General features: G+C 45.1%; 1 protein-coding gene across 3 annotated transcripts in view; it reads right to left on the bottom strand.

Annotated features, from left to right (window-relative positions):
- Positions 1–27,798, bottom strand: part of TRIO (trio Rho guanine nucleotide exchange factor) — a 355,370-nt gene that overhangs the window by 9,570 nt on the left and 318,002 nt on the right. For all 3 annotated transcript variants that reach the window (XM_087443141.1, XM_087443142.1, XM_087443143.1), the window contains 15 exons: positions 24,739–24,887; positions 23,553–23,619; positions 22,107–22,210; positions 20,526–20,595; positions 15,930–16,019; positions 15,259–15,351; positions 14,275–14,325; positions 13,921–13,998; positions 12,795–12,986; positions 10,768–10,945; positions 7,767–8,590; positions 3,100–3,347; positions 1,436–1,574; positions 565–592; positions 195–357 (listed from right to left, as the gene is read on the bottom strand). In XM_087443141.1, coding sequence (XP_087299267.1) covers positions 195–357; positions 565–592; positions 1,436–1,574; positions 3,100–3,347; positions 7,767–8,590; positions 10,768–10,945; positions 12,795–12,986; positions 13,921–13,998; positions 14,275–14,325; positions 15,259–15,351; positions 15,930–16,019; positions 20,526–20,595; positions 22,107–22,210; positions 23,553–23,619; positions 24,739–24,887 — 2,474 coding nt within the window. The remainder of the gene's footprint in view (positions 1–194; positions 358–564; positions 593–1,435; positions 1,575–3,099; positions 3,348–7,766; positions 8,591–10,767; positions 10,946–12,794; positions 12,987–13,920; positions 13,999–14,274; positions 14,326–15,258; positions 15,352–15,929; positions 16,020–20,525; positions 20,596–22,106; positions 22,211–23,552; positions 23,620–24,738; positions 24,888–27,798) is intronic.

Genomic DNA, 27,798 nt, shown 5'->3' with positions numbered 1-27,798 from the left:
TTGGAGTCACAGGAAAGTAGGAGCTCAAGTACTGATGAGGGATTTCAAGTGGAATTTTAATTTCAGTTGCACGCCCAGGTACGAAATGTTCCCTCATGGGAAGTGTCCCAGTGTGAAGGTAACCAAGGGATCGAGCGTTGTCAGTCACAGTGGAACCAGCCTGTGAAACCGACCCACCAGTGGGCCTCCCTCACCTGTAGGAGATGCTGTAGTGACCATCGTTGTTCAAGGTGTTGTGTTCAGGGCCCTTCCAGGTGATGGAGGCCTTGGGGCGGCCACAAACTCGACATCTAAGAACAACCGTCTCCCCTGTCTCACACGTGACCTCACTCAAGGGAATGACGAATTCTGGGGGAACTGAATGAGAGAGGAGTCAGTAACGCAGTCACCCTCAGCTCCCTCCCCATGCCCAAAGCTTCCCTAACAAACAAGTGAGATCTAAGCGGCCGCCCAAGCCCAGAGCTCCACAGAGAACCCATTTCCGTGGGTTACACTCGAGGGTTCTGAACACGCCCCCGAGACCCGTAATCTGTGAGACTAGAAGACAAAGATAACAGGACTCACCGTCATAAATGTAGTTGGGATTGAGAAGCTGAAATGGAAAAAGCACATAGGTGTTAACCAAAACCATGAACTATTTTGAAGTATATTACTTTCATTCCAGGGCTGTAACTGTGGTGGAAAGATGAGCAGAAATATGACCTAGATTGCCTGGGTATCAATCAAAATACTACATGTTTCCACTGCCTTTAAAAGCACTTGAAAGCTTCATGTCATACGAATTTGGGTGAGTTTTTTCCTTCCTATCCACAAACACAAAAATGCTGCTTAAACTCAGAGATGTCCACTTTTCTCCTCCTCTGGGCTAAGTCCAGCTGGTCCCTGGATCCCTTCCTTCTGCAGAATAGCCAGTGTCCTGACCCAGGGTCCCTGGATTCCCTTTTGGAGGTATGTTCTCTTTCTCCAGGCAAAATCCCCACAGGTTTGAGGCAACCAGACTATAGAGGAGTAAAGCTGACAGAAGCAGGAGAATTTGCTAGAGCCATGGACCCGTGTCTCCACATCCAGCCACTTCCCCTGTGGTCTGAGCGGGACACTGAAGGAAGTCTGAGCCACAGCTGCTTTGCACTCTGTCTGCTTCTGAGAACCTTGTCTCTGCCTCATCTGGGAAGCTAACAGCGTTCTTTCTAAGCCAGGTGTGCACCGGGTGAGGTGTGCACGTGTATACCTGGTTCCGTGGAACACACATGCGTACCTGTGCAGCCAGCACTGCCTCCGCGAGCCTCCACGAAGCCCCGCAGGATCGGCTCGCAGGGCAGAGGGAGGGGTAGGAGGCAGATCACCGTCAAGCAGGCCCAGGACTGCGGAGTGTGTCGCCCTCCCCAACTCCTCCTGGGCCGTCCCCCTGCTCCCCGCGGACGACACCCGAGCTCACCTTCACAGATACCTTGTTGCTGAGTCCTTCCCGCGACTTCCGATAACCGTTCTCTAACTTGCCTTCCCGTTTGCCGTCTTTCTCTTTTTTCTCAGATTTTTTCCTTAAACGGAGTGCTGTGTGCCAAGATGTTGACTTCCTAGGGGGAAATAACACACTGTTAGTATTACGCCTTTCCAGGGTTCAGCAAATGAACCCTGAAAGCAGTGGAGAAAAGCTGACGCTGCAACGTACGCAGGTACAGGGTGACTGAGACCACTTCAGGAACAGAGATCTCTGCTACAGCACTTTCCTACGATTCTCAACAACCAGGAGATAAAACCAACACTTTCTTTTTTTAATATGAATCCTTAAAATTTGAATTTTAAGGATTAAAATATAAAGGTGCCGGTGATGGTTAATTTATGTATCAACTTCACTATGCCATTGGGTGCTCAGATATTTATCAGATATTATTCTGGGTGTTTCTGGATGAAATTCATGTTTTAACTGGTAGAGTAAAGCAGATTACCCTTCACATGGTGGTGGGCCTCATCCAATCAGCTGAAGGCCTGATTAGTACAATAAGACCTTCAAGAGGGAATTCTCTAGTGGAATGCCTTCAGACTTCATCTGCACCATCGGCTCTCCAGCCTGCCGGCCCACATTGCAGATTTAGACTTCCCAGTCTCCCTAACTGCATGGTCCAATTCCTTATAATAAACTTCTCTCGCTTGCTCTCTCCACACACACACATATCCTATTGGTTCTATTTCTCTGGAGAACCCTGATATAGGGCCTATGAATATTTTTGGAAGAAATGAAGTATAAAATGGGACTGTTGAACAATGTACTAGAATAAAACATTTCTGTGTATCAAGGAGAAACAGGACAAGGGACTGTCATGGGAGACAGGCTCTCTGTAGCCTGAACTCAAGCCCAGCCTCCCTTGGGTGTAAGCACTGAGCCCAGAGGCACAAGGAGGTGCTGGGATGCGGGCATGGGCTGCGCTGCAGACCCAGCCAAGGGCACGCCCATGCTTGGAGAGGAACACGACCGCTGCAGAGCCTTTGGGTCTGGGTTTTTGGGCTGAAGCCTTTGGAGACTTCAATAATCCTGCAATGCTTCCACTCCCAGAAGCCGCATGGCTGGCCTCTACCAGAGCTGGGGAGATTCAGGGAAGGGGAAGAGTTTCTGAAACCAGCACCTGAATTTAGTTTTGTTTAAAATAATGTTTAATACAGCAAAATTGGTTTCAAGTTTTTTAACATAATTAACCTTCCAGAATATATAAGCCACTACAGTAATGGCATTACACAGATCTTTACCTGCAGCTTACAGAATGAGTATCTTCACTGACGTACCCCAGTAATGAGTTAAGAGTCCTTGGAAAGTCCTCACCCTCCACCCAAGACCTCTGGAGACTAAATTATTGTCATGCTCTCTCTAGTGGCTTGAAAGAGGTGTGTGTTTGCAAGTGCAGGTTATTAAAAGAGCTTATCAGAACAAGTCTGAGAGATGGAAGGCCGCCACACCTTCACTCTGGGGTTCCACAGTGCGTTCAGGGAGGAACTTACACTAATAGACAACAGCGCTGCTTTCCCTCAACGGGTTTCCTCCTCCCAGGGCCTCTGTGCCCCTTCTGTGCTCGGGCCCCTCTCTCCCTGGCCCTGCCGGCTACTCACTTGAGAGTCCCGTCGGGGTTCTCCATGATGACTGCGCTGGTATGCCCCAGGACGAAGCCTGGAATCCAGCCCTCGGCTGCAGGGCACTGGTCAGTGGCGGCTCGGAACACCAGAAACATGTTCTGTTGATTGCTGGCCAGAATTTGAACGACCTCTCCTTGATAGACATTGATCTCATCCTCCTTCACTGCCGTGTAATCGTGTGTCACCAACATGGTGGAGATGTTGCTACTGCTGCTACTTTCACTCTGGAGGGGAAAGACGGAAAAAAAAAGGCAGAGAGAAGCTGAATCGAGATCTAAGAACACAAACTCGCTCGTTGGTGTGCACCACGACACGGTGACCCCGAGCAGGGCTCACCCGACGGACACGGGGGGCTCTGACCCTTCCTCCACACTCTCTTCAGCTACCCTTGTGCCTCTTTTTCAATCATGGAGAACCAGGGGTTTCTCTAGAAAACAATTTAGGAACAACCTAAAAAGATCAGCACACTGATGACACTTTACTTTTGGAAGCTTATCATTTTAGACCCACCTTCCTTGCACCCTCAAAGGAATAGCTCAGTCCTCATGTTCATGCCATGCTGGGTTATACTTATGTCACACTGTCACTGAGACTAACATGCTCATTTTAAAAAGTGTTATTAAACCAAAAAGCTGCAGCGAGTAGTTCTTCAGCTCACTGACAAGTTAGATCATGGAGAAGTCCCCACATCAGCCAGATAAAATGTTCATCGAGAAGGCATACTCCAGGATCACGCCACGTTGCTGGCATGCCTGATCATTTCTACCTCTTTTTCCTTCTAAAAAAAGAATGCAGAATACTTAAAAATTAGTAAATCAACTACTACTCTGCTCTTAGGGAGAGCTCTCTGCCTCCTTTGTGTGTCCCCCCGGGTGGCCCTCTTGTAAGCTTGCATGATCCAAGTGGCCCAAGGGTGCTGCTGCCACGGGAACACATCACACAGCATCTCAGAGGAGCTGGGACACCAGTGGCCCCAAGACTCAAGCTCAGGAACAGACCCTCGCAGGGGAAAGCCTACCCCACCTCAACCTGCAGCCCCAGCGGTACCCAAACTCTGCGGGTCACCCCTGTGTCTTCAATGTCCATCACAGTGACTGACATGTAGCAGGCACTCAATCCATGTTCAGTAACTCAGTCAATGAGGCACCAACACAAATGTGAAACCAAGATCATTTCTTAAGGCCACCTACCCAGGCCCACAAGCTGAGTGGTGTTAGCTGGCGAGTAGAAGAGACACAAATGGCAGTATTTGTCCCAAGCTGTCATTTCCCAAGTGACCTCTTTGTTCCAGGGGAGGAGGAGAAAGCTGAGACCACTGCCCAATCCTGAGCTACCTCTTGCCCCATCCCCTCTATCAGCCGCTGGGGTGTGGGAAACGGCGCCAGGTGCCCTGCTCCATTAGTTCTCAGAGGCTTCCACCAACGTGCTGTGTGCATGTTCATGGATCCCCACGAGTCCCATGATGCTAGCCCCTGCTAGGCTCTTGTACGCCTGGGGCAGGTCCTGGGTCAGCACAGATGCAACCCTGTAGATGCCAGCCAACCCTGCCATGCACCTGTCAGCCCTGGGCTACTGAGCTGGTATCAGGTCACACTGGAGCAGACGGGTGACTGCTGTCAACACACCAGTGTGCTGGGAATTCCGGGGCCAGGGCTCTGAATCCAGACCCGCCGCGGATATTTAAATTCAACACACCAGAGCTGCCGGGCTTTCATTACTCCTGTCTTGGCTGAGGAGTCTGATGATGCTCCTGCCACTCACAGACGCTCCTGCTGCCCACGTGAGGCTTTGGCTGGTGGATACTCATTTAAACAATTTTATCCTTTTAGCACGTAGAGTTGTCCCTCGGTATCCGAGGGGAGATTGGTTCTAGGACCCCTGCGGATGCCCAAATCCAAAGATGCTCAAGTCCTTTACATAAATGGCGTAGTCTCCTCCTGTATGCTTTAAGTCACTTCTGGATTACTTATAATACCTAATGCAATGTAAATGCTATGTACACAGTTGTTATGCTGTATTGTTTAGGGAATAACGACAAGAAAAAAAAGTCTGTACATGTTCCATACAGACGCAGCCACCGCAGGCCTTTTGATCAGTGGTTGGTTAAAGCTTCAGATGTGGAACCCGCAGATGGCGGGGGCCAAAGGTACTGTAGCGTTCTGACTTATATAGCAACACCCAATAGCTTTAAGACTGCTAAGCCAAATTTGCTAGAAAATGTAAACAAAAACTATTTCTGTGGCACAGCTGCTTTCGGTAACACAGCATACCAGGCTTCGCTTCATAAGTTGAGTATTTTGCTGTGATAATAATACCTATTAGTATTTTCTGAACACATGCGCCAGGCTAAGTATTAGGCATTTAAAATCTACCTTATTCAGTGCTCACAACTGCCTTGCCAGTGCGCATGATCATCACCCCCTTACAGAGTGGGAGGGTAGGAATATGCAGGGGCCACCAGGCCTCTGAGAGAAAGGCAAGGCTGCACTGTTATTGTTGCCCGGGGCTGGGGAGCTGGGTGCAGGGAGGTTGTGTGTCCGCATTTGGGGGCTCGCACAGTCACTGTCTGGGTTGACCCACATTCACTCCACTCCTGTTCTCAGTAGAACTTTCCAGAAGGTGCCCACATAAAGGAAGAAGGAGGACCCGGGCCGTGGGTTAGGCAGAGCTGCTCGGCTGTGGCCGCAGACAGCTCCAGGGAAGAGGTCAAGGAGGAGGCCACTGCTGACCCGCCAGGAGGATAAGACGGCTCAAGTGGGTGGGAGCAGGGCAGGGCGACGGCTCCTTTTAACTGAAATACTTCAGAGCCCTGGAGACCCAACCCCCATTTTAGGCCTCTAGGGCATCTCTATAAGGCCCTCTGACTCATCTAAAACACTGGCAATTTCCCTTTCCAGGTTCCCTGCCACAGAAGAAAAAGGGAGAGGCAGAAATAAGAGGTAACCTTCGCAACCTAAAACTTGTGGAACATGTGCCCCCTGGGACTGTGCCTGTCTCAGAGGGAGCATCCTGGGAGGGGCCAGGCGGTGGCCGTAATCATGAACACTCACCGCTGCCCAGAGACCTGCACGGGCTCCTGCAGTGGAGCAGCTGGAACACCCACCCTGAGAACTCCTCGGGTGCTGTGGGCAACAGTCCAGGTTAGGACGAGCTCACAAGCGGCTCTCCGGTGGATTTCGTAGGGGTCTCAGCTGGAAGGCCATGTCTGCACGCTGGGAAGTCAACCGGGTGCCGGCAGGCGGCATCACTGAAATCGCGCTCTGACACTCACCCAGCCTTTCCAATCTAAAGGAGGGGCTGAGCTACTGTGCAGGACACAGTCAGGACACCGGTGAGGGCCACTGCAGAGCATGCCTGCCCTGACCACTTATTTTTGATAATAACACTTAAGGGTAAACAAATGTACCAAGACCCATTTCCTAATTTCTTCCACAATTAAATATTAAGATTGAATTTAACAAAATACATAACAAAACACAGGAAGAAAGGATAACAGCAAGTCAACCCAAACAAGGCATTCATTCAAGTCCAGAGGAGAGAGATACGCAAAAGCCAGATTTCTTTTTTTTATAAAGAGACACAGACCCTTTTAGGGAAATGTATTTAAAAATTTATAAAGCTATCACACATACACTCATTAGAACAGTTCTATTCCCTCACACAGGCCTTCAGGAAAGTGTTACGGGTCAGGCCAACTGCCTTATAGGAAACACGTGGGTAGGACAGTGAGGAAGCCACAAAACGGGGGGAAAACCCACCACAGCAACCCTTCTGCGTGAGAACACAACGCAGTGAAAGGCAGAACCAGGGAGAGGATGCCCAGGAGCGCCCTCTGCTGCACAGAACGCAGAACACTCCCAGTCCCGCCCGCCTCCGCCCCCGCCTCTGCCTCAGCCCCCAGCAGCAGCCAGGAGCCCCATCTGCAGAAGCCCCTAGAGCAGTCTCTCTTCCAGAGTGAAACTTTGTTGGGGGGGGGGGGCAAATATTTCCACTGGAGAGACTCCTTCCCCCCATTTTGTCAGCTTAGTTTGCTTTGAGTTGCCGCTGGAAGTTTTCTTGAGGGATTTTTTTTTTTCAGCAGATGAGTCAAAAATGCTGCAAAGATCATTTAAGGCATAAAAGAGCACAACCAAGCGATGAACAAAAAGCTTAAAGTGTACAGGTTTCAACGGAAATAGGAGGTAGACAGCAGAGACACTGACCCCTCTAAAAAATTGTGTGAGAGGAAGGCAGGGCTAAAAAGGCAGTTCCAAGATATTCTGCTGGTCAGAAAATGTAACAGACTTACAGATGCTGCATTCAAAAGGTTAATGATCTGCTTTCTCGTATTAAGGAGACACAGACAAAGCAAGGAGCGAGTTAGTAGAGATGAGAGCACGCTGTCCACCCGGAGCAGAGGGTTAGAAGGCGTTTGTGTCGGCTCTGTGCTGGGCGCCTGTCCAGGCCTGCGGGTCGCGGACACACGCACACACACAGCTACACGTGTGTCTACTCGGTGAGTGCACAGGGAGGCCACAGGAGTTGAGGATTGCAGCGCAGCACCGGAGAGCAGGAGTTAGTAGGAGGCGGCGACGGGAGGTTTAGAAGAGCTGGCGGGACAGAGGCAGTGGGGCGGGCGGGCGGAGGCTCCCGGGTGCTCTTACCCCATTGCTCTGGGTGGACTGCACGGACTGCTCGCTGGCCGAGGAGCACGTGCTCATGCGGTCCGTGTCCTTGCTGGGGGCCGCGTGGCGGTGCGCCTGCCGCTGGAGGGAGTCACTGTCCCCCGGGAAAGTGAAGGAGCCCGGCCGGCTGGCAGGGGAGGCGGGGATGGAGCTCCAGAAGGAGCCCCCCTTCTGCAGGGGGCTGCTGGGGGGAAAGGGCTCCTTGCCGAACGGAGAAGGGAACGCGGTGGAGAGAGGAGAGTTCAGAGGCGAGATGGCCCCGGGCCTGGGCTTTCCCAGGGGCAGGGAGCCCAGGCCACTCCGAGAGCGGCTGTCCTCCGGGCTGGCCCGCACCTCCTTGGCATTTCCATCCTGGCTTGCACCCGCAGCATTCCCGGCGGATTTCCTGGGGCTCTCAATCACCTTCATCTTGGGGATCTGCTCTGCTTCTCGCTCAGGGCCTTCGGACTCTCCGCTGGGGGGGTCCCTGCCGGGCTGGCCGGGGCCAGCCTCCAGGGCGGGGCTGCTGCTGGGAGGAGGCAGTGAAGGGCCGGGAGTGGACATACCTGACATCTTGTCTGCCTCTGCCTGGCTCGAGGCTGCAGAGGAGACCAGCACGGGGGAGTGGTGTCTGACAGGCTGGGGGATCCGGGAGGGTCTGCTTCTGCTCGAGCTGGGGAGGCCACCACAGCTGCTGGGGCCACCGCTGTGGTTGCTGCTGCCGCCGCCGCTGGGGGCCCCACCGCTGCCGCTGCCCCCACCGCTGCCCCCGCTGCTGCCGCCCCCGCTGTGGTTCCTCTGATACTCGATTGGTGATGTCAAGGCTGTAAAACACACAAGACACAGAAGAGATTCAGCCATAGGGTAATCCACTAACTTTTAATCATCACGACCTATAACCGGCCACCCATCCTGGAGACAGCTGAGGACATCAGCCATCAGCAAAGGAAAAGGCCCTGCATGCTACCCTTCCGTTTGTGAACAGAGTTAGACTGACTCCATCAAGGGAAGTGTGTGTGTGTGTGTGTGTATGCGTGTGGGGGAGGCCAAGGGAGCAGAAGCACAGAGTGAATGAGGATGGGGCTGGGGAACAGCAAGCAGAGCCTTAGCATCCCTGCCACAAGAGAGTCAAATCAGTCCGGAGCATCCCAGACCAGTGTCGACAGCAGGCCTAGCCCACCATTAGGGGACATTCAGCTGGGTCTCCACAGGTACCAGCTGGCTCCCTTGCTGGGGGAAAGTTTAGTGCAGTGGCTGCCAAGGTCTTTAAACCAGAGAGTAATTAGGCAAAGAAGAGCCTGGCTGGGAGTTGAGGAATCCCTGTGATTACCAGGCACAGAGGCGGTATTAGGGACCACCGCTGTTTGCAGACTGGACACGAAAGACAAGGGAAGGGAGAGAGCTCCACCAAGACCCTGTGGGTCGTAAAGCTGTCCCATCTCTCGACTTAGTGATTTAGTTTGTTACATAATCATCTGCAAGAAACATGCCAAATGAGATATATGAAAACACTAACACAGATTCTGAAAGTGTTAAAACTCCGAGAAATCCAACAATCAGGCGTGGCCTCTTACTGCCTGGGAGGCATCAGGCACGTGTGAGGAAGCACCCTGGAGCCAAATGACATTTTACAAACCGTGCTGGCCACGGCCTCTTACAGGAACAAGGGGAGAGAGAGAGAGAGAAGGGGTTGCCATGCCCAGAGCTCCCGCTCCATTCCTGATCTCATCCAATCCTCCCGAATAGGCGTTATTACCACCTAGACTGATGTCCAATAAACTTGCACAGCATGGCCTACTCATGCTTGCAATTTGAGAGGCAGTTCATTTTATTCTAAAGATGGTAAAAGTTTAGAGAGCTCCCAATAATTACATGCTACGGATTGGCATTTAATGCATCACTTAAGAATAACATATTTAAAGAGACCTGCATTTGCTCCCTGTCATAGGAGTGAAACCTTTTTCCACATGCATAGGAACTGTCCCCCAACCCTCACCATACCCATGCATCCATTTCTAACTGCAAACGTCAAAAATGATAGGTCTACAATCTGGATAGGAGCTTGGAGATAACACCCAGGCAGCTGACGACCACTTGGACAAAAATGCCCCGTGACCTTGATTTTTCACTGAGTGCCTGCATTCCCGGCTCCGGAACGTCATGCGAAGTGTGGAGGTGGTTTTACGGTGACAGAGAAATGATAACATCCTATTGGGCTGGGGCATAGACACAGAACATGGACACGGAAACAAGGACAAAGAAAAGCCATTAAATGAGTATTTAGCTTCTGACTGAATTCTCGAAGCTCTTCAATGATCACCAAATTAAAACCACAGTTGACGGCAGCCATCACAAAGAGAAGCAAGCAGTTTTAGGTCACAGAAATTATCTGCCATGTAAGATCAGTATGGTCACTCTCCTTGAAGAGAAGACAGTCCCCTAAGGTATTCTGCAGCTCCTCTGTAATTATGTCACGGAAGCTGGGAAGGAAAAAAAATACATCTTGTGTTTTAACGGAGGAGGGAAGTGTGGATGTGCGATGCAATGGCACACAAATTTTAAAGCTGCACGCAAGAATGTCTCCAACATCTTTGGCCAATTCCACCTGCTGCCTTAGTTGTTCTCATGCATTCCTGTCAGGACAGGGCTCTGGTGCGCACATGGTGCAAGAGACTGTGTGGGACAGGACAGAGCAGTTGGTGGTGAGGGCACACGCCCAAGAGCCAGGGGGCCTGCTTGGAATCCTGACTCTGCACCAACAACTTGTGGGACTTTGAGCAAATTACTAGTCCACTCTGTGTCTCAGCTTCCTCATCTGTGAAACGGTAATAACAGCAGTAATTGCCACATAAGGCTGTTGTGAAGATGAAATGAAGGGATATATGTAGTAGTGTTAAGTCCTGTCATTATTCGTATGTAATAGGAGAGAGAGGAGAAATAGAAATAGAAATGTGTACATTAGGGAAAGAAAAAACACACCCAGTAACAGAATACACATTACCATTTAAAAAATTGCGCTGGTTTTCTAAAATTTGGTTGATTTCATGGATCCACGTTTGCCGGACACTCGGACTGGATGAATGCAAAACGAAGGTCTCCACCACGTCACCCGTCCTCGATGTCAGAGCAAATTTACAGGGATCATTTTCCACATTTTCCTCTAGGCAAAGGCAACTCACCTTTAAAAAAATGAAAGCATTTATTCACTATAGTCAACCCAAGAGTGGAGGAAACCCAAGTGCCCACTGATGGATGGATGAATAAAAGGTGGTATATACATACAATGGAATATTACTCGGCCTTAAAAAGGAAGGACAGTCTGACATATACCACAATGGAGAGGAAACTTGAGGACACTATGCTCAGTGAAATAAGCCAGTCACAAAAAGACAAATGCTGCTATGATTTCCCTTAGATGAGGTCCCTAGGGTAGTCAATTCATAGACACAGTAGGTAGAATGGTGGCTGCCAGGGGCTAGGGGGAGAGGGAGTGGGCAGTTAGTGTGTATAATGAGCATGGAGTTTTAGTTTTGCAAGACGAATAGAGTTCTGGAGATGGATGGTGGTGATGGTTGTACAACAATGCAAATGTACTTAATGCCACTGGGCTATACATTTAAAAATGGTTAAGATGGTAAATCTTATGTTATGTGTATTTTACTACAATAAAAAAATTAAAGCACATTTATTCCCACTAGTCAACTGCAAAGTAAAGTTCATCCTATGTCAAAATGGAAACAACCACTTTTTAGTTGAGCTATCATTTTTACTGCTTCAGAAATCATTATCTTGAAGCTTTTGAATGACTTTTAATTCAAGTAAGTGAGGATTAACTAATAGCTTGAATAATTCACTAGAAATGTGGGCCCAGCATTACCTGTTTTCAAACTCCTATAGGATGACCCAATGTTTATCCCTTACTTGACTGCCCAGGAATAACATGACACCATTAAAAATCCTTGAATATTAATATAACATGTGTTATGAAGTTATATGTGCTATCATATGTAAACTGTGTCAAATAATTTTACAGAAGGAGGATATGTAAAATAACATATAAAGGGAACGTCTGTGGTGACGGAGTTTCTGTCACCAGACCCGTGCAAAGAACAGGCGAGAAGTTCAGGTGACGGGTGGGTGTCAGTGATGAACACGGATGGGCCTCAAATGGCCAGGGCGGGAGGGGCTGGAGGATGGTGTGAGATAGGAGAGGGCCGGCGGCCCAGCATCCTGTGGCCTGGCTCTGATGCCTCCCCAGGCACTGGTGGGCAGAAGACCCTCCCCCAGCCCAAGGGAGGCTGCTGGAGGTGGCCAACAGAAGCTCAAGTGGGGAGTGAGAAGGAAGAGGGTGTAGTGTCCCACCTGTGTACTGAACCCTCAGGGCTCAGAGGGCCTAAGAGGTTCCCTGTCCCTGTCCCTGACGGGGACCCTGGCAGCTTAGAGTAGGAGGCCCTAACACATCTCCCTTCTGACCTTGGGGCCTGCACAGCTGCAGAGGCGGAGGAACCGGGGGTGTGGGCAGGTGGCTGGGACCTGAGACCTCCTCCTCCGCTTTTCTCTAACTCATCCTTTGTTGTCCCCTTTACAGGACTCAGGGCCATTTGCAATTATTTTGTCTTTTTATTCGTCCTTCTCTTCCATCAGAGAGCAAGCTAGCCCAGGCACAGACCACCTGTCTTGTCCACTCCTGCAGCCCACGCCTAGCACTGAGGGCGCAGTACACCCTCATTGAACAGAGGCAAAGAATAAGACGCTGGGTAAGTTGTCTGCTCTGGGCTTCGAGCAATACTCCAAATCTGTGCCCCTGAACTTAAATAAGTGTATACGGTCCCAAGAAGGTGGAGCACAAAAACTAACCAAGCCGAGGTCTCCTCACCCGGAAAAGGAAGGGCTGTGATCAAGCGAGACATGTGCAAGACATGAGCCACGTGAGAACACAGACAGTGCAGGGACGGAGTGGATTTAAAGGCTCTGAAATGTATGAGAAAATTATGGGTCAGCACGTGACAACACGCGAGCACGCGTTACCTTGATGCTGCTCTTGAACAGGAATCCCGGCAGGGAGAAGCCCTTTTTTTTATCAAGTGGTTCGCTGAAAATGACGATCTGCTCAAAGAGGAAAACCCGCCTCTCTTTGCAGCGAGGCAGAAGCCCCGTGTCTTGGTCTGTGACCAGGAAGGTGTCCTGCAGGAGCAGCTTGCCCTGGGCAACAATTTTACCCTGAAAAGGGGGCAAAGGGAGAGAAGAGGAAAACGGTGCTTTCTAAGTTAAGAGAGATGAAGTTTTGTTTTCTTTCTTATTCTCATAATGTATTTTTTCTTCTATTAATTTATAGAGCTTAAAAATTTCTTTTATTGTAATGAGTTCTTAGCTCCAAAGAGAATAATTATCTAAAGAAAATTCTTGCCAAACTTTGTATGAATCACCGGCCTCAGTTACAATGAAAGACTGAAAGTGGACCTAGTGTCCAGTTCATGCTGGAACAGCGATTCTCACGGCACAGTCCCCGGACCAGCGGCATTAGCAACCCCCGGCAGGACCCAATTAGAGACGCACGGGATCCTGTGTTTCCAGAAGCCCTCCAGGAGATCCTGTGGGTGCTTTTGTGAGAACCACAACTTTAAATCCTAATTCTCTAGCAAAACAGCAGGCAAGAAAAGTAAAAACTTCTCTCGTTTCCTTATTCAATAGTTAAACTAAAAAAAAGATTCTGGTTCTGAATATCTTCAGGATACTAATAGGTAATATGTAATATGAATAATCCGGCAAACTCATAGAAAAGTTTGTTAGACTGACAACGAGCACAGTGACCCTGAAGTCAAGCTCCCAGGGAGGACAGATGGGCAGGGGCCTCCTGCTTCCCACTCCTGCCAGGGAAGGAAACTCTGCTGTTTCAGCAGCAGAGGGCCCAAGAGTCCTGCCTGTTTCCGCCACCAGGTGCTGGGCTCTGAGCAGAGAAAGGTCCTCAAAAAGCAAATCAAACGCACCAAAAAGAAGTTGAAAGGAAATATCAGCCAGGCTGAATGAAGCACAGTGAGAGAAGACAGAAAACCAAGCAAAAAGGATCAGCTTTGTACACGTGGAGATAAATAACCCAAGACAAAAGCAAGTGACGGCAGCCAGAGGAGCGAGTTAAAGGAGAGCAGCGCATTACGTCAAATCCTTGCAGCCGTCCGACGTTCATCATGTCGTTGCAGCGTTTGGGTACGATGCACATCACTTCTACAGCTCTCTGCGGGCGGGGGACAGCAGAGGGAGTGGTCAGCTTCTCCGGGGGAAGCCGGTGTGCTGACTCTCAAACACACCTCCAGGTTCAGCACCTCTCCCTCCCCGCCCTCTGATGTGCAGCGGGCATGTCCAGGTGATGGAGAAACCCGCCACCACCCTTTGCAACGACCTCCCAGGGACAGGCCTCTCCAGGGACACGCTGCTTAGGAGACACATGGGGATTAAGAGAGGAGCCGGGGTTGGGGGAGCCTGGAGGGCCCAGCTCCCGGGATGCAAGTACCTCTAATTCTGACGTATCCAGGCTAGCTTTTTTGGAATACTTGAGGAAGTCCTGTGTGGGAAATGGAGAGAAGGACATGATAAGGATGATGATCACGACAGAAGCTGTTTCGTCACTCATGAAGTGCCAGGCATGGGCTATGCACTTTAGTTCTACTTTCTCATTTTTTCTTCCCAGTAACACAATAAAAAGGGATCCTTATGTGGATTTCAAGCTGCAGCAGAGCCAAGTCAATCAAATCTACCCAAGCAGGTAATGGTTCCTGTTTTACTCCAAGACAAGCTCTCATCTCTCCTCATAACCAGGCTCTAAGTTTTACGTATGAAGGACTCTCAAGACATTTAAACAGTCACTTTTATCATGGAAAAATGTGTGCCTCTGCCTTTAGCTGTGCTTAGGAATTTCAATCAATCAAGGGCTGTTGCTGAGCCAACAGAGAAATAGGCAGAGATTAAAATTATAATTTTATCCAAGGCTCCAAAAAGATTAGAAAATATGTAAGGTTAACAGAGCTGCAGAAAAATCATTAGCATTCAAAGATCTGTGGTGGGGAAAAAAGTTCACTTTAACTGACATTTTTTTTTTTTTTGGTGAGGAAGATTAGCCCTAGGCTAACATCCGTGGCCATCTTCCTCTACTTTATATGGGACGCCGCCACAGCATGGCTTGACAAGTGGTGCATCAGTGCGCGCCTGGGATCCGAACCCGTGAACCCCAGACCGTGGAAGTGGAGCACACGCACTTAGTCGCTATGCCACCGGGGTGGTCCCTTTAACTGACATTTTGATTCAGAACTTGATACAAAGGAAAAACTGAGAAAATAGTGTAAGGTGTTATATTAAATTTTAAAAAATTTACTCTAAAATATTTAAAATCAGAAATAACAAGATTGCTTTATTTTTTACAGAAAAAGAGTCCCCTCACCGAGTCTTACTCTCTCACCAAACAAACTCCTGACATCAGCATGTGCCCCTGGCCCCTCACCTTCAGTAGCAGCTGGTATTTCATAATTCTCTGCACTGGTTTGATTAGCAAATCTGTCAGCTGTAACCTGTGGCCCAGGCGCTGCTTTAAGTCCTGGGGTTTTAAAGGAGAAAAAAAGATCTTAGGTGCTTTTTCAAAGGGCAATTTGTCCTTGTAATTGTCAGAAATGCTAGCTACAAAACTATCAGTGAAAGTAATGAGAGAGGAGGCCACTGCATGAAAACCAACCAGTGCTTCACTATTTCTCAGAATGACCAGTTTTACACTTTAACCTTTCTGAGCTGTTTTTCAAAAATAGTCTTTTATGCTTGTTTAAAGACCTTCTTTCAATTGCTATTTTATTCACCCAAAGAAGTATTTCATTTTTAGGTTAAAAGCTTAGATCATGAGTTATTCTGAATTTGTAATGAGCCTTCAGTTTAAAACTGATTAAAAAACTCCTTATTTTAACAATGACCCCAGTCTTCTGAATGCGAAGGGATTCAATCATAGATTAAATTCATACTCATTTCTCTGATTCATAGGAAAGAAATATAGGTTCAGAACTCTTATAAATGAGGCTAATTTCCTGAGGATTGCTTCATCTCCTGGGAAACAAATGATGTTTTAATTTTTGGAAATCAACTGTAACAAAAGATTCAGAAATACTTTGTTCTTCTCTTAGGTCTTACCTCAAAAAAGGTATCAATGTATTCCGAGACAATGTGCTCAGACTTTGGTTTATTCTGACAATAAACTATGTACATGTGCAACCTTCTCTCCTAGGAACGAAAAAGGTGAACAGACGGGTTAAAACAACAGGAGTCAATCGGAATGTAAGAGCACGTGGACATTTTGGCGCGTTCATAAAGGAAACCTTCTTAATACGAAACTGTATGGTTTAGGCTCTTGAGAGCACATTCCAGATTCATGAGGTAGGTCAGCATTCTGCCTTGTGGCTCCAAAAACAGTCCTTCATTATTGCTCCCTCAGATGTATCAAACCTCTCACTTTACCCCATAAGCCTCAGAGGCAGTGAAAGAACACAGTTCTTAATACTAAATGAAGAATTACTCCCACCCCTCCAAACGGTCCTAGGAAGCCTGGCTGTTCTTAGCAGGGAAGGAAAAGCTCTTTAATCTGAAATACTGAAGGCAGGGAAAAGTAGACAATGAGCCACTCCTTGACCCAGTGATCCTCAAAGTGTGGTGTGCACACCCCTGGGGATCCCTGAGGCCTTTTGGGGGATCCATTAGGTCAAAACTATTTTCAAAGTAACACTAAGATGTCATTTGCCCTTTTTCATTGTGCTAACATTTGCACTGCTGTGCAAAACCAATGGTGGGAGAAACTGCTGTTATCTTAGGAAACATGCTTCACCACCACATGCTCACAGCAAAAAACGCCAGTTTCAACTAAGAATGTCCTGATGAAGTTATAAAATTCCATTTTATTAAAACTCAAGCATGAGGCATACATGTTTTCAACATGCTTGTGATAAAATGGAAGTCCTCCCGACACTTCTGCTGTATACGACAGTCATCCCAAAGAAAAGCACTGTGAGACAGAGCTCCGAGCTGAACCAGCTGCTTGTCTGAATGGACCGCCATGTGCACTTGAAACAATGATGGACACAAACTATAATTATTTACACTTGGGTATCTGGTAGACATTTTCTTGAACATGAACAAAATAAGCCAGTCGTTTTAAGGCAAACAACTGGCAACGTCTGTTAATAATGAAAATTAAAGCTTTCAAGCAAAAAATTGGCATTTTGGAAAACGTATCTGCCACCATGAATGAACCTGACAATACTTAGAGACTTTTCTGAAGAGATGGGTGGCGATATTAACAAATCTGATCTTTTGATGTTGTGTAATGACATGTTTCAACATCTGGAAGATCTGTCTAGATCAGTGAACCAATATTTCCCAACTGATCAGTGCCCGATGCCCAAGGTGGTGCGGGGGGGGAAGAGCTTTCACGGCACACAGCTCAACGGCCTTCAGCATAACACTAATGGGTTTCCAGATCCCAGGATGCAAGTGACCTTTAAGAAACGATCACTTGTGGAGTGTTGGTGTAGTATCTAAGAAAACTATCTATACATCTGAAAAGGCTTTTAAAGATTTTTATTTATTTATTTATTATTCCCCCCCCAAAGCCCCAGCAGATAGTTGTATGTCATAGCTGCACATCCTTCTAGTTGCTATATGTGGGACGTGGCCTCAGCATGGCCGGAGAAGCGGTGTGTCGGTGCGTGTCCAGGATCCGAACCCGGGCTGCCAGCAGCGGAGCGCGTGCACTTAACCGCTAAGCTACGGGGCCGGCCCTGAAAAGGCTTTTAAAATACTCATGCCCTGGGGGTCCCTGAGGCCTGGATTTTTTTTCATATATTTTAACTAAAGACATCACAATAGATTGAATACAGAAGTAGATATGAAATCCATCTGTCTTCTATCAAGCCAGATAATAAAGAGATTTGCAAAGATACAAAAACTCTTGCCACTAATTACTAATATAGTAATTTTTCCTAAAAAAGCTCCTTTAGTGCCCACTCTCACTACTCTTATACAACACAGCAGTGGAGGTTCTGGCAGAGCAATTAGGCAAGAAAAAGGAATAAAATGAATACCAATAGGCAATGGAGAAGTGAAACTCTCGCTGTTTGCAGACAACATGATTATATACATAGAAAACCCTAAAGAATCCATCAGAAAACTATTAGAAATAATCAACAACTACAGAAAAGTTGCAGGGTACAAAATCAACTTACAAAAATCAGTTGCATTTCTATACTCTAATAATGAACTAACAGAAAGATAACTCAAGAAGACAATCCCATTTACAATCGCAACAAAAAGAATAAAATATCTAGGAATAAATTTAACCAAGGAGGTGAAAGATCTATACAATGAAAACTTAAGACATTATTGAAAGAAATCAATGATGACATACAGAAATGGAAAGATATCCCATGCACATAGATTGGAAGAATAAACATAGTTAAAATGTCATACTACCTAAAGCAATCTACAGATTCAATGCAATCCCAATCAGAATCCCAATGACATTCACAGAAATAGAACAAGGAATACTAAAATTCATGTGGGGCAACAAAAGACCCTGAATAGCTAAAGCAATCCTGAGAAGAAAGAACAAAGCTGGAGGCATAACAATTCCTGACTTCAAAATATACTACAAAGCTATAATAATCAAGCATAGGGCCAGCCCCGTGGCTTAGTGGTTAAGTGCGCGGGCTCCGCTGCTGGCAGCCCGGGTTCGGATCCCGGGCGCGCACTGACGCACCGCTTCTCCGGCCATGCTGAGGCCACGTCCCACATGCAGCAACTAGAAGGATGTGCAAGTACGACATACAACTATCTACTGGGGCTTTGGGGAAAAAGAAAAAGAAAAAAAAAATAATAATAAAACAAACAAACAAACAAAAAAAAACCCAGCATGGTACTGGTACAAAAACAGACACACAGATCAATGGAACAGAACTGAAAGTCCAGAAATAAAACCACGCATATATGGACAGCTAATCTTCAACAAAGGAGCTAAGGACATAGAATGGAGAAAGGAAAGTTTCTTCAATAAATGGTGCTGGAAAAATTAGACAGCCACATGCAAAAGAATGAAAGTAGACCATTATCTTTCACCATACACAAAAATTAACTCAAAATGGATCAAAGACTTGAAAGTAAGGACTGAAACTATAAAACTCCCAGAAGAAAACATAGGCAGAACGCTCTTTGACATCGGTCACCGAGGGATCTTTTTGAATACCACGTCTACTCAGATAAGGAAAACAAAAGAAAAAATAAACAAGCGGGACTTCATCAGACTAAAGAGCTTCTGCAAGGCAAAGGAAACCAGGATCAAAATGAAAAGACAACCCACCAGCTGGGAGAAGATATTTGCAAATCATATATCTGACAAAGGGTTAATCTCCATAATATATAAAGAACTCACACAACTGAACAACAAAAAAACAAATAACCCGATCAAAAAATGGGCAGAGGATATGAACAGAAATTTTACCAAGGAAGATATACAGATGCCCAATAGGCATATGAAAAGATGTTCAATGTCACTAATTATCAGGGAAATGCAAATCAAAACTATACTAAGATATCACCTTACATCTATAAGAATGGCTATAATCACCAAGGCAAAAAATAACAAATGTTGGAGAAGATGTGGAGAAAAGGGTACCCTCACTCAGTGCTGGTGGGAATGCAAACTGGCACAGGCTCTATGGAAAACGGTATGGAGATTCCTCAAAAAATTAAAAATAGAGATACCTTATGATCCAGCTATCCCACTTCTGGGTATTTATCGAAAGAACTTGAAATCAACAATCCAAAGAGACTTATGCACCCCTATGTTCACTGCAGCATTATTCACTATAGCCAAGAAGTGGAAGCAATCCAACTGTCCATGGACAGATGATTAGATACAGAAGATGTCATGTGTGTGTATATATATACACACACACACACACACACACACACACACACACAATGGAATACTACTCAGCCATAAAAAAAGACAAAATCATCCCATTTGCAACAACAAGAATGGACCTGTAGGGTATTATGTTAAGTGAAATAGTCCAGACAGAGAAAGACAAACACTGTATGACTTCATTCATATGTGGAACATAAACTAACACACGGACAGAGAGAACAGTTTGGTGGTTACCAGGGGGAAGGGGGTTGGGGTTGGGCACAAGGGGTGAAGGGGTGCATTTATATGGTGACTGACAAACAATAATGTACAACTGGAATCTCAAAATGTTATTAACTATTATGACATCAATAAAAAAATTAAAAAAGAAAAAAAGCATGAACAAATATTCATAAAATAAAAAAACAAAAAAACCCCTTTAATGTTAACACACTTCTTTTAGACACGCACATATATTTGGCTACTACATTAAACCCACTGCACGTCAAGGTACATCACCTTCTCCACCAAACACTTGTCTGCCCACAGACATGTCCACATATGTTCCTGCTTCAGGTCTGGCTCTGGCCCCCTCTGACCGCCCTGGACTGTTTGTGAGCTAAACAGCCAGAGGGGCCAGGTGAAGGGGAAAGCAGATCATTCATATGCAGAAGAGCAAGAGGGGATTTTAATTTCAACTCGCTGACCCTGTGCAGTTTGATTTTATTCTTAACATAAGCTCTTTTGTAAACTGAAGAGTTCTTTAATCTGATAAACCAATGACTAAACGTGACACTACCAAAATAGAATATAAATAATGCTATTGTACTTACATGTTTAACAAAAAGGGATCCTAGTTTTTCTGGATCTTCAAGGCACTTCTCCAACTCTCCTAAAAAAAACCTGAAACAAGAGGAGAAATATTAGAACCGTTTCCAATTTGGCCTTCTGATTTTAGATTGAAGTTTCTATTTTCAAACTAGTCCTTTCTGACATGAGCAACTGGGAAGTGTAAAGAACATACTTAAATATACCGTACCCAGCAAACAATTTGTGAGGGCAGAAAGCAAGAAGAGACACACAGTCAAAAAAGGCAGAATGAGAGCATCCCTTGACTGGCAACTTCCCCTTTCTCTGGACAATTAACACTTTTGTCTCTCTCTCTCTCTTTTTTTGCTGAGGAAGACTGGTCCTGAGCTAACATCTGTGCCCAACTTCCTCTATTTTGTATGTGGGACACTGCCACAGCACGGCTTGATGAGTGGTGCATAGGTCCGCGCCTGGGATCTGAACCCACCAACCCCGGGCTGCTGAAGTAGAGCACACGAACTTTACTACTATGCCACCAGACCAGCACCTTTGTCTCATTTTTTCAATAATACAAGCAATAACATCCTGGCTGAATACTGAGAGAAAAGTAAATGTTTCAAAGCAATTTTTATTTCCAAAAACTTGGTCTTTGTACCTATGAGTTTCATTTTCTTTCTATGATAATTTTAAGAGGCTCAAATTAGTTAATAACATATAAAACACTAAATATGTTACCTGTGCCAGTTTTATAAAGTTTTCTCAAATACTTTCAAAATCAATTTCTAGGTTACAAATACTAGCTCCCATTAACATTAAAACTAGGTCTGATCACAGAAACAAAACAGGGGTGGACGACTGCCCTTCCTTCCTTCTGGGCTGTAGGGACAGGTGTGCGGGGACAAGCTCTGGCAGGCCGAGGCAGCTGCTGTAGCATCTGCCCCAACGTGGATCTCCTCCTGGTTAGGACAGGCACGGCAATACACTGGAACTCCTCCTGGTTAGGATAGGTGTGACAATGCACTGGGATCAAATCTGATTTTCATGGGCAATCATGTCCATTTTTCCATTAAAATTCAGTTGGAAAAATGAGTATCTTTAAAACTCTCTAACGGTGATTGGTATTTATTCAAGAGGTGGCTGCAATTCTAATTAGAAGCATTCATCTATGCAGATGTTGTTCTAAGTGCTCTACACGCAAGAACTCAGTCGCTCTGCACAAAAAGCCCATGAGGTGGGCCACACTATGACCCACGCTGTGTAGATGAAGAACAGAGGTAGTGAAAGGGGAAGCAAAAGGACCGAGGTCAGGACTAGGCCATGAACCCAGACAGTCAGGCCGGGTGCCAGTGCTCCCAGCCACGCCCACAGGGGGCCCCTGGGCAGACCAGCATGAAGAAGATAACAGACTCTTCCCGTGCCATGAAATGCTACCACAAAAGTCCTTGGCCCATCAACATTCCTTTGCACTCGCTACCTCCACGAGGCTACACAGGTAATAAAACAAAATGGGTCAATAAATGTCCTTCAGCATTTGCCTGACATCACACAGTTTATTGACTGATGATACTGGGCACACCACCACGTGTGACACGTATTTTACATACTCTCTGTGCCAGTCGTAAATCTGATGGATGTTGCCAAACACAATCTTGTCTTTCCCTTTCATGTCATCGGGAACACCGTCTTCTTTCATAAGTGCCATGTAGCCCTATAACGAAATATTTAAAAATAAGTTTATTTCATCGAACATGTTTGAATCAAGTAATGATTTGTTGATTAATAGTCATAAAGGACAAAACAGACATATGCACTGTCTTGTAACCAGAAATTCTTTATTTAAAACCAAACATAAACCCCATATGAAAAGTGTCCTTAACGGGCACTTGAAAGATACCGTTACATTCATTGCCATGATTTTCTCTCCCTGAACTGCTCAGCACTCATAGATCAAAATTCTGAGGAAATGAAGTTTAAATAAATATAAATGGTTTCATAAAACAAATCATCTTATCAGCTTATAAATATTAAATATTTGACCAGAAACATATTTCCTCTGTTCTCAGCATTGATCTCACATAAAGAGATTTCCTTTTCTTTTTGGATTATTTACATAACTAGTTAAACAAGGATTTAACAATATACATTTCATACATTCATTTTTTAACAATCCTTGATGAAATATGTTGCTAAAATGTGGTTTAAAACTTCTATTTAACTCGGACGGGATTTAGCCTGTATAGAAGCTCTTAGGTATTCAAGTTACTTATTCTATTAACAAGGACTGTAAACAAAGCAAGCCTGTCAAATCTGCTACGTCACAGAATTAACTGCGCTAGCTGTTACTTTTGACGGAATGTGCACCCAAAAAGCATTGACCGGTACATACTTCTGCAAAGCTGAAAGCAACAAAATTGTATACTAGAAAAATAGCTTTTTAAAAATTAATATGATTATGCCCCCAACTTAATAGCAGGCATAAGCTTGGAGATGGCCCTCGATTCATTTTGAAAGGCAGTGGTTTTGCTATGTCTACACAGGGTGTAGCAACTTCTGAGCAATGAAAATGGTGACACATTTGTTCCGTGAAGACTATAAGCAAACGGCCTGGTGTAGCCACAGACCAAGCTCTGAATCCAGGTGGATTCAGGATGGAACTGAATCCACAGCTGGCCGCACTGACTCTGTCAACCAATGATGTTCCCATTTCTGCAGTGATACCCAGTCTCATAAAATAATAAGGATTTAACAATATAGGCAGGATTCCCATATCATAAATATAATGGTTGGATATAATAATTATAAAAATTAATTATAAAAAATGATTACGTCAAGATGGTCTATGCAAAAAAAGAAACCTTTAAAAGCGTATACGGATTGTGAAGATAGCTAGCTAAGTTTTATTTTTCAGAAATATTTTGTTGTTGTTTTTTTTTCCAGTCAAAAATATTTTAAAGCTTTTGAGAAGGTATCAGTGTTAAACTTTCTAACACAATACCCCTCTGATGACTCTTGGGGCTAATATAGGTTATTAAATCTCTGAAAACACATACCTCAACCACACAGCCAAGGTCTCGCACATAGTCACGTTCTGTCTCCACTAATTCTTGCAAAACATAGCTGGAAAGAGAAAGAAAAACCAGTGTTTACAATCTAAATGAATTCTTTCATACTTTTGCTTTTGTGAGGTCAGACCCCACTGGGACTGTACTGTAACACATCAAACTTGCACAACTGGGTCTCCGATTCCTGCGTGTCCCACATCACTCACAGGTTCAGGGGGGTGACCCAAGAGGGCTGCAGAGGTCACAAGACGCTTCGCATTCAGGATGCATTCATACCACTGCCCTCTAATCACATACACGACGACCAAGAGAAGCTGAGACAGAACTCTGTTATAAAGGCATGACGTTAAAGGAAGCAGGTTTTTTGTTTGTTTGCTTTTTAATGATTAAGTCATTTTAAGCTTCATTGGACCTACAAGGAAAAATTTAACTCAGATGTTTAAAGCCTTGGATCTGATCACATCATTCAGAAGTGTTTCTTTTGTAAAGTTCAGTAACTGTCTAAGGTCACTCAGACAACAGAAGACAATTACTCGATCACTATAGCAAACAACCTCAATTGGCCTGAAGAGGTTTGTTCATTCATTCATTCAACCAACACCAACTCGGCACCTCCTATGTGCCCAGTATCACTCTAGATGTTGGAATACAGCACACAATAACACCAGGTCTCTGTCTTCATGCAGCGTATAAGTTTTTCCTCTTTTCCAAAGGCAAGTTTAAACCTTTTGTAATATTTTTCAGGACTCTTTCTTTCACCATAAGCTGCTTTACTGGAACTGAGAAACACTACCACGAAGGAATGTTCAAAAAATATTCAAGTTTTTGGAACTGCATCTAATTTTATGTTGTCTTCTTTTTCCTTCACAACTACGTATACAATAGAAAGTATAGGAGTTCCTCGCCAGAAGTGACAGAAGATATTCTTGTCTCCTGTCATTCTTATTAATAAATAAAGTATAATACACAAATAAAACAATAAAAACTGCAGCTATGGCTTACGGGACCCTTATGAGGTTCTGAGTGCTTTTCAAACATATGTACAATTACTCAATGAGAGACCCCGGTCTCCTCACTGTGCTGATTCAGAGATGAATCCCAGTCATGTTTCTGAGGGTGACCAAGACAAGAGGAAACCTGCCAAATAATGACAATGAAAGCATTTCTGTCTTACTGCCGTCTCTTTAAAGAGCTGGATTTCCTTTCTTCCATCTCATCAATGGGCGAGGAGGAGGAGAGAAGGGAGTTGTCTGAAGGGTTGAAAGAAGGGCTGCTACTGTCTCCCTGGTCAACAAGGAGTGAGCTAGGACGATCCTCCAGAGCCTGAAAGAAAATCAGATCACAAATCACATTTCCTGCCCATAGTGCACGAGGGTGAACTAGGATAAGAAAATCTCAAACATCAGAACATACAGAAGGCCTGATTATAAAATTATAAAATCTATGTTTGTGAAATTACACAGTACTTAACAACAAAAACCTCCAAGATTAATAAAAAAATTGAGCAAGAGGAGCTGAATAAGAGAAAAGTTAGAATGAAAAGGATAGTGAATTCATATACATTAATATATTTTGTTTCTGGTTACCAAATAATTAGAAAACATACAACTTGTTTACGTCAGTGCACTGCACCTGTGTCAAACGTAGCAATATTCTTTTCAGTTATATTCCTGCCAAACAAAAGCATGACTATTTCAGAAGTGTGGAATCGCCTCCATCAAGCCACCTTACCCCGAATGCGTCAACCATAACCCTTGTTGGCGGGCTACGTAGCAATGTCAACAATCTATATTTTAGTTTTAAATAAATTTGGTTTGTTTCTTGATTATCCATAAAGCCTTGACTCATACTTCAATGCATACAGATCATCCCGCTAAAATTAATCTCTATCACTGCGATATTTGCACTCACAACGTCCTTTCTATCTCTTCTGTAGGAAGCAGCTGTCATGCTGGCCTCAATTACTTATCCACAAGTCTCTCTCCCCCACTAGATTTCAGTTTCTGCAGGCGATTGTTTCCATTGCTCTACCTGCTGGAGAACATTGAACAAAGCTTTGCAGGTGATCAATAAATCTGTGAGTTGAACACTGATGACAACTGATTATTTTCTAATTCGTACATATTAATTTTCTTTCTTAAACTGAATTCAGAAAGCTCCTGGGGTATGGGTTATAGCTCTTATAAAATTTCCAAGGCGCCCCAGCTGGACATATAGAGATGATAAGAGACATTTAGCGATTGAACTGGGAAAATGTGATTAACTTATCTTCAAATGAAAAGCCCAATACAAACTGCCAGAACACAGTATTTCCTATCTTTTAAAACCTCTAACACTTGTGCTATTTTCTCCCCCGAAGAGTAACACACTGACACTGACTTGGTCACTACGCAAGCTTTGAGGACACAGTCTGTCCTTGCAATCTTGTTTCCCAAACCCACTGAGCTGTGGCAACATACCAACCGCTGCTCTTATTTATGAAAAACAGTTAAGGAACAAGGTTTGATGAGAAAATGACACTTTTATTTTTAAACAAATAGCTATTGACCTTTCCTGGAAGCAAGCGTTTTGGGGTGAGAAGCAGGCCTGCTTCCTGTTTGTGGTCCTGGGGGTCTCTGACCCGAGCCTGGAACTGAAGAATGAGAGGGAGGAGGCTCTGCACCATCTCCTGTCTCGATTTGCAAGGAAACAGCTGAAGCTCGTTAGACCTAATTCCGTTCACTTGAACAGTAAGAAAAGAGGAGAAAGAGAAAGGCTCTGGATGGTCCCTTACACAGAGGAGCTAGCCAGGGGTAAAGCCGTGGCCCTCATTGGTGTCCATGAGGCCCTGTCTTCTAGAGCGGGTGGATGGCTGTCTGGACTCGAAATGGCAGAGTTGCCGGGCTTCCTCTGGCTGCCTGTCCTCCAATGTGGCTGGTCTGGACCTAGGTGGGCAGCCAGAGAGGGTGCAGACGCCCCGACAGGATGCGGTCATGGCTATGTGTCCTCATCACATTTATGCCGTCCACGCCCTCAGCACTGCCCACTGGCCTCTTACACAAATGGCGTGTGAGAGAAAAGGCCATCACCAGCATAAAGGTGCCTCCGAACTGGAACTACTGGGAACTGACAGATTTCGATGAATTATTTGTGAAACCCTCTGGGTTTGGTGGTTTTTTGTGGGTAGGTTCTTTTCAACTTTCTCTGTTTCTTAGATGATGACAGGTCTGCAGAGATATTCAATCTCTTCTAACGTTAGTTTTAGTCAATTATATTTTCTTAAGAAGCTGCCAATTTCATCTAGGTTTTCAAATTTACTTTCTAAGAGCTGAACAAAGTAATGTACTATGATTGTTTCAATTTCCTTGGTTTCTTTCTCCCTTATAATTTCTTATTTTGTGAATTTGTGCTTTCTTTCTATTTTCTTCAAAAGGTTACCTGATGTCTATATTTTTTGAAAGAACACATTTTTGGTTTTATTTATTATTCTACTATTTTTGTTTTCCAACTCATTAATTTCTGCTTTTATCTCTATAAATTCATTCCTTCTGCTTTTGATTTTGTTGTTCTTCTCATATATTGAGTTAGATGTTTATTTCATTTATTCTCATTCTTTCTTGTATCTCTCATTATATTCAGATCAATGAAGAGAAGAAAATCTCAGAGTCAAGTGCAAACAGTCACTGTGGCTGTCGGCTGCTATTGCTCACGCTCAGGAAAGACACACAACCTTTCAAATACTGGTTGGACCAGGAACGTGGAAGTAGGAGAGAGGAGCAAAGCCCAGGGCACAGTTTTCAGGGTGGTTTTTATTTTCCAGATTGAATCCTCAGGTTCTAGGGTCAGTTCCTTGAACACATACTGCATAACAGTTGAACACCGGCCTTCTCTTCCCCAGTTCAATCAATGAATACAGAGCTTCTGATGAGTAAACAATTCAGTGTTCAAATCCTATTATGAAGGCACTATAGCCCAAGAGATCACCCATAAGAAAACGAACGTGGATGACCAAGGGTCGGGAGCACGTGGTAAGATGTGCAGGAGTAACTCAGTCCCAGGAAGCAGGATAGATGAAGGATATGAAAATGATTCACTAGACTTTTTATGGACAAAAAGTAGTTCCGTTTGACATTAAAGGGTTAGTGACAGGAAATCACTACAGATTTATGTTTCCCTTGAACCAGAAAAAGAGACAGAATCTAGATTACATTCCATGGAGAAAGAAGAAGGGATGAGTCCATCATAAACAGCACAA

This window comes from Ceratotherium simum, chromosome 18, assembly GCF_057802395.1.
Source record: "Ceratotherium simum simum isolate JZ-2026a chromosome 18, ASM5780239v1, whole genome shotgun sequence".
Taxonomy (NCBI): domain Eukaryota; kingdom Metazoa; phylum Chordata; class Mammalia; order Perissodactyla; family Rhinocerotidae; genus Ceratotherium; species Ceratotherium simum.
This window is presented reverse-complemented; position numbering and strand designations above follow the sequence as displayed.